The sequence below is a fragment of the Colias croceus genome, chromosome 19 (assembly GCF_905220415.1).
Source record: "Colias croceus chromosome 19, ilColCroc2.1".
Taxonomy (NCBI): domain Eukaryota; kingdom Metazoa; phylum Arthropoda; class Insecta; order Lepidoptera; family Pieridae; genus Colias; species Colias croceus.
Genome location: NC_059555.1, coordinates 3225374 through 3232834, shown reverse-complemented (window position 1 = coordinate 3232834; position 7461 = coordinate 3225374). Strand labels below are relative to the sequence as shown.

Sequence of the window (7461 nt, the reverse complement as noted above, 5' to 3'; positions counted from 1 at the left end):
TGCGCTTTACGCTAATAGAAAGCCACTTGTCTAAGGGGGGCAGATCAACCTGCTCGTTGAGCTACTTGTCTTTCAAAAACGCTTCCTAGAAGTTGATATTATCTCAGTCATCAGTGCTGACGGTACGCGTGCCGTCAGCGTGAGACAATTCAGACTAGATATAGCATTGCTTTAATTTAAATTTTAACGCTTAGCTAATTTTCTCAATGGTTTGATATGTTTTCAATAGATGTATATAATATATATACAATATACATATAATGAAGCAAAACTCTACATGAATTTATACATAATATCTCTAAATGCGGGCGAATATTTTATTCAAGGCGGTTAAAATAATAAAACCAGGCATGAGAATTTATTTAAGAAGTTATCATAGGATCATTATGAGATTTTCTTTATAAGAATGATAATATTATATTGTGTGTATTTCATTTTTAACTTTCAAACATTTTATGTTGCTTCCCGGCTCCTATTACCCCAACGGTGACATTAGTAAAATAGACCATAAGCTTCGATAAAAGGATAATAATTATTGGAAAGTAGATAGATAATCACTATCCAACACAAAAAAATGTTTTCATTATTCAAAATAATTATTGATATTCATAGAGCTTTACGTAAAGTAACGTAGACGATAATATTTTATTACCATGCTAATTTTATTATAATTTTTCGTGCCTACTGTGTTAATTTAGCCGTATTCATATTTTGGTAATAAGAATTCTTAAGTTTAAATATTATTTATTCATAAATGAGTTCGTTCACCAACTTCGTTCACTGATTCAAGTATGATAAACTAACATAATTCTGTTTCTTTAAACCACGTAATAAAGTAGTACGAATTTTCAGTAAATCAAGTCTAAATTGTTGTCTTGGGAAATGAAAATATAAGTTTATCGTTATTCATATTTTAAACAAATAATATAAGATGAATCATAATAATTTATTATTGGAAGTCTATTATTCTAACTAATATTGTAAATATGAACGTATGTCTGTCTGTCCTTCTGTCCCTTCTTCTACATACTACATCAACAGCTATTGGGCCGATTTGGTCGATTTTTTGACCAAGCGGGCGCGGGTGAAGCCGCCGGCGTAAAGCAAGTAAAGAATCATAAAGTCCTGTAAGCAATTAATTAAACTTTTACGAAAAGCAGGTTTAAATAGTTTTTGTTTGTTTGTTTGAACGGGCTAATCTCAGGAACTACTGATCCGATTTGAAAAATTATTTAGTTATCGAAGAAGGCTATATTAAATCATCGCGCTAAGACCAATAAGAGCGGAACAATGCGGTAAAACCGCGGGGCACAGCTAGTTTATTTATACAGAGAAAATACATCAAAAACGATGTACGACACTTTTGTTTTTCATTATTGACACGCGTCTTGTTTTAATTTCAATTATAATTAATGATATACTTTAAAATCATGCGTAAACAATTAAATATTTAAAAACATACCGGGGAGTTGATTTTTATATTATTTTTACAATTATATATGAAAAATCGAAAATCAGAGGGCAAACATAAATCGTTTTTGATCACTGTTCGGTTGAAACACGATAGCTTGTGTAAAACTTAATTGATTAAATCGTATTATTATTTTTACTACGTAGCTCTAGATGTACTTACTATGCGGAGACTGGTATTGAAAATGGTGATATCATTTAGTATCTTTTTATAGGTCGTGCGCTTTCTGGGGGCACGGTAGTGCCCCCGCCAAGACGAGCAAAGAGCTTGGCCGTTCGTTACTACAAGAACTATTGTATAACACAAAAGTAATGAACAGTGAATTAATTTTTCACCTTACGCCGATGTGAATGTAGCGAAATGGCCAAGCCACATATTTTGACTAAGATGTAGAGTTTGTGAAGTTAGGCCTTGTAGAGTTAGGGCGTGTAGTGTTAGAAGCTTGGCTCTACATGAGATCTGATAACTTTTTGACAGTGCGAGTCATATGGGCTCGTCTTGGCAACATTTTACATGAAAATATTTTCGGTGGGATTGGATTTTCATGTTATACTACTAATAATATATTTTAACTTTATCAATGTTTCAATTTTAGTTTATTTCCTTACAATTACCTACAAGGGAATGCATTAATCGCAATCGCTATCGCATGAGCGCGAGAGTTAGAAGATATTCTAGCCCCTTTGATTATTCATACAAATTTTTTCTGATAATAGTCATATATCGATTATTCGATCGAATTATTGTGGTAGTAACCTATTAACAGCCAATTTGCTCAGAAGGTTTGGAAAGTGAACAAAATAATAAAATTAAACATTTATTTATAGCTTATTCTTTATCAAGTTTAATTTTACTCATCACAACATTGATATACACCTACCATTACTATACATTCTTTAAATCGTATATCATTAATTATAATATTTACAATTTATTATGAATACCTGGACATTTATTTAATTCACAATGTCAAGATTTTGAACATACCATTTTGCAATTAAAAGATATGTCTGTGGATGGTTCGATACTTTTTCCTTTTATTTCTGAAGCAGAAAGAGCTATATCATAGTTGGAAGGTGTATCATTATTACTGTTCCTTGAAACCGCACGTTCCAAATGTTTCGGCGCCACAGCTTCTTTTACTTTGGATAAGAATGTATTTTCAGCAATATTTGGCAAGATGGAATTCCTTCCCGAACTTCTTGGTCTTGGCTCTACAGCCGGTCTTGAACTTTTAACTTGTAACGATTCGCCTAATGTTTGTTCATTATTTTCTTCACACAAGGACTCTTTTGGTGACATTCTACTTGTAGAAGGAATTTTTGTGTATATAACTTCACTAGGTGATGTCTTTGGCTCCCTGCCTATTTGTTTTCTCGGTGATGCTCTCATTTGAGGTGAAACTCTTCTTGATTGAGCCGGTTGGTTTTCTTTTTTCAGTGCTGTTGTAGGGTTTCGAGCAGACAAAGGTTTAATTTTTTGCAACGATTCTCGTATTGGTGGTTTCTTCGTAGTGAATGAAATGATGTCTTTGCTTTCTTTAGCTAAATTCAATCTTTCGTGTAAAGAAAGCGGTCGTTTTGAGTCTAATTTTTGACCAAGTTGCGCAAAGTTATTGCCTTTATTTGCAGATAAAGATTTAGTTGATGTACGGCGACTAATTGGAGAAGTTGAACTTATTGATGAAAAAGTTGGACTATTTTGTGAAGTAGTAACTGATCTAAATGTAGAAGCATATTTATTGTCCTTAGAATTTGATAACATTTTATTGGGATTATATTTAATTTTACCTTGTTCGAGGCGGGAAGTATATGGTTTACTTTCACGGTGTTGTAAGATTGATGGTGATGGAATTCTTGATTGACTAATTAAACTTTGATGAATTCTCTGCAGTCTGTCATTCAAATCTAATTGAAAATTACGTAATTTATCATTAGCGTCCTCACGTGCTTCAGTGATTGTTTCAATAACATCACTAGGGTTTAAAATTGTATCTCCTATAAGAGGGTTATCTCTAATGTTACCTTCTCTGAACGTATTATCTAAAGTATCCTGAACATTAGCTATAGCATTTTCAGCAAATGATCTCAAATTTTCATTTGCGCTACCTAATATATTTCCCGATCCGCATTCATCATGGGAACCGAGGTTCATGAAAGGTAAGTTCAAAATATTGGGAGCACTATTTTCTAAATATGATCGAATATCTTCAATATTTGGAATTCCGAAAGACCTGGGTTCATTTTGTGATGATCTCATATTTTTATTAAGTAATCCAAATGCCTTTTTTGTTTTGTGTGGTTTCATTGATAAAGTAGCACCTAAAATATCACTACCTCTTCTTAGTGTCTTTTGCAGTTTAACAGGTTTTAAATTTAATGAATTTGGTACGTGAAGTTGCGCTTTATAAGACTTCATATTAAGTTGAGGCAATCGAAGATTTTTTAAACCATTGATGCCGTGTAAAGCAGGTTGATACTGAAAAATATCAAGATCTATATCCTCTAAAGGATCGTTTGACATTACATTGCTGAAAGAATTCCGAAAATTTTTAATATCATGTGAATATTGATGTGCGTAGTTGGGCTCGCTAGCTGCTGTTCTCATTTCATTATTTTGAGTATAAAAATGTTGCGGACTTTTATTTGAACGGTCATGTATGACACATGTTTCCAGATTTGAAGAATCCCTTTCAAAATCACCATTCCTGTCATCGAATTTTGTAGGTGTTCGCATGTTCTCCTCGTCATTTACCCACTTTTTTTGGTTTATATTCATGTTATTTAAATTGTTATTCGATTTATCCATTGTTTTAATGACTTCGTGATTATTAAAAAGCATCTTGTCATGTAAATCTTCCATGCTTGCAATAGTTTTAAAAGAATTACTTGAACGGTCCTCTTTAAAATAATTTGAAGGTTCTCGATTTTCCGGTTTTAATACATTGTCCAAACTAGATCGTAAATTATCATGCATCATGGTATTGGCTTGCCTGAAGTCTTCCAATGTTTTTAATACGTTATCCCTTATTGATATATCAGGACTTACATATTTCTCCTTATTTGACTGATTTGGTGACGTTAATATATTGAAAATGTTTCGATTTTGATCCGTCGAATGATCAGTCATTCTAAGAGAGTTCCCGGAATGATTTGGAATTGAAGATTCGCTTCCATGAGGTCCACAATCGAAGTTATCATTAGTGTTTGAAATTTTTGGAGTTTTGTTTACAACATTAATGCTTGAATCCGTAGCAGGTTCAAAATTGCGATTGTTCATAATATTATAAGAAATTTCTTCAGGCTCTTCAGGTTCTCTCGCAATTGCAACTCTTCGTGGAGGAACAAGTTCTACATTTCTTAAATTCAAAAGATTATTTAAATCTATAGGACTTTGTGCAGTTAATAATGGTCTTGTATAAAGTGCGGGCAGCCCTGCCCTTCTTGCAAAAGGATTCAATCCATTAAGTGGCAAGAAACGATTTTGAATATCACTAGGTGAAAATGAAAGCTCTTGAACAGGAGTCACAGGAAAAGTTAGTTCTTCGGGTAAGTGTAAGTTATTATATAAGTTACTTGGTGCATAATTCATATCTAATACACTAGACAAAGAATCCCTGTTGGTTAATCGATAATCATCAGACGAAGGAGAAACACATCTTCTTTCTTGATTATTAGATGCTTCCGGTACAGTATCCATGTCAATATTTTCGCGTGCGTTTGCTTGACTAACTTCATCATCAATCAACGCATTGCGGTCAACGCTTTGTATTACACTTCTTCCTGCATCTCGAGATATTGCTTCTTGATGCTCTTCTTCAGTATCTTCGCGAACAGTTTCTAACATAGACGGAGCAAGATCACCTTCTGGTTCTAGTATTGGCTTTGATTCTCCATTTTGTTCAGATTGTCTGTAAAATTAAGATTGTAAATTAAAAGGTAATTCATTTATGTATTTTCATTATAAGGATTACTTATGTATAAAATCTGTACGGTAAAAAATAAGCCAATAATAATCAATGAAACATTCGCTTCTAAAGATTATACAATCAGATTTTAAAACATTACCTTGTAAAAGATTGGACAGTGCTTGGAGACAAAATAGATGGTGCTGTGTCTGAATCAGAATTTCGTGAGTTACAAGGGCAGGTCATGACGTTCACATTTTCAGAAGCACTATGTTCTATGTCACTGTGTCGTGAGGTGGACTCTGGACATGGGCAGCAATCACCCGCCTTTCGGGCATATCGTGAAATTTCATCTTCATTGGTCACTGGGTCTGAGGTTACCTTTAAGAATAGAACAAAAATCTAAAATGTAGGTAATGATTTACTTAATGATGGAATTATAAGTAGATAGAGATCGAAGTTTACAGTAGTTTTGAAGTCAAACTTATCGTAAAGTATTTTAATAAATAATTTGTAAAAATCTATTCAAATAGTATAAATACGATGTCAATGTGATGAGAAAAGATATCAGACATAAATTATCACGTGATTATCACAGTGTTAAAAATCTTATTTGGAGGTATTATTAGTTGTTATTTTTATTTAATTCATATAAAAATACAATGAAATTGATGTAATTTTAATGAATACAATGATAAATATTGATTTAAAAGAGACAGGGTTTGTATACTAGTTGACACACAAAATATTAATAAAGTTTGGTATGAAAAAGCACTAGAACACTAAAATTGTGTAGGTACTCACTATGATCCATTGCCCTATAAAGAGCATTAAACCCACACACTTCCACATTTCACTAGTCGTTACATTCGAATTAAAATATCAATTGAGATTCATCCTCAAATAAATATTATATAGTAGAGAGAAGCCTTATCACTGATCTTATTAATCTTATAAAATGATTATAAAATATTGATATGACATTAATTATGTGATTCAAAAGTTATACGTGACTTTCTGCTGTTTAACCTACTTATTTGAGAAACAGTAACGATAATCACAACTACGAATTTACTTTGGTTTTGATTGTTATTTGTGTTTGTTAAATTTTTATTTATTTAGTTTTATTAACATTATGTTACTATGATTTTATAGTTGTACAATAAAATGTTTGTTTTTAAATGTTATAATGGTTACAAACCATGGTATTGAATGAGAAATTAAAAATTGATTTGGAAAATTCATGAGTTTTCTATAAGTAGGTAAGCATTAAATGAATAGAAATAATGAAGACGAGGAACAGACAATGAAGTATTTTAACAATTAAGTAAGTTTTTCTCTCGAGACTAGATATATAGGAATACAAAAGTATAAGAGAAGCCTAAAAATGGGTTTTCATAAAAATTTCCATAAGTACTAATGACACTAAATATTTTCATTCCCTATAGATCAGGTAAGGATTATACATTTCATTTGAATTCAGGACAAATTAAAATAACATTGCTTTTAATTTTTTACATTGTAATCGCCTTCCATAAAAATATATTAACCATTCGATTTCGAATACTTGCCTATCAATTTCTACAGGCGCTTAAATTTTAAAATGCCATAAATATGAAAGTCATTAATTGTATCCACAATCCCACATTCAAGAAAATTAGCTAAGATTAGCACTATTACATGTATTTGACACATGATTAAGGGTTCATTTTACGCTACAATGATGTCTACATTTCTTATTTAAGATTCCAGATACCAAGCAAAATCAATACAAATCACATTTTTTTTTATTAACAGTTTTCCGTCCTACCATTCAGGGCTGTATTTACATTAGGCACCGATTTTCAATCCTTGATTAAAATTTATCAGTCCAAAAAAGTATTACACGAACATTTTAAAGTGTTACCTACCTGTAAACTGGCTTAGAGCCATAAGGCCGCCATTTGTACATTTTGAATGGTTTTGTTGTACTTTTATTTTATAAGACTGTGGTACAATAAAGAGTAAATAAATAAATAAATAAATAAATAAACTGTCAAATAGGTACAGACAATTGAATATATTTTTGAAATGGTATTCGACG

General features: G+C 31.8%; 1 protein-coding gene across 1 annotated transcript; it reads right to left on the bottom strand.

Moving 5' to 3' along the window:
* Positions 1-2440: 2440 nt before the first annotated feature.
* LOC123700407 lies at positions 2441-6246 on the bottom strand. The gene is made up of 3 exons (XM_045647617.1): positions 6183-6246; positions 5539-5759; positions 2441-5381 (listed from the first exon to the last, which is right to left on the bottom strand). The coding sequence occupies exons 1-3, from the start codon at positions 6228-6230 to the stop codon at positions 2441-2443; spliced, it is 3210 nt and encodes a 1069-aa protein (XP_045503573.1). The 5' UTR covers positions 6231-6246.
* Between the last annotated feature and the right edge of the window lie 1215 nt (positions 6247-7461).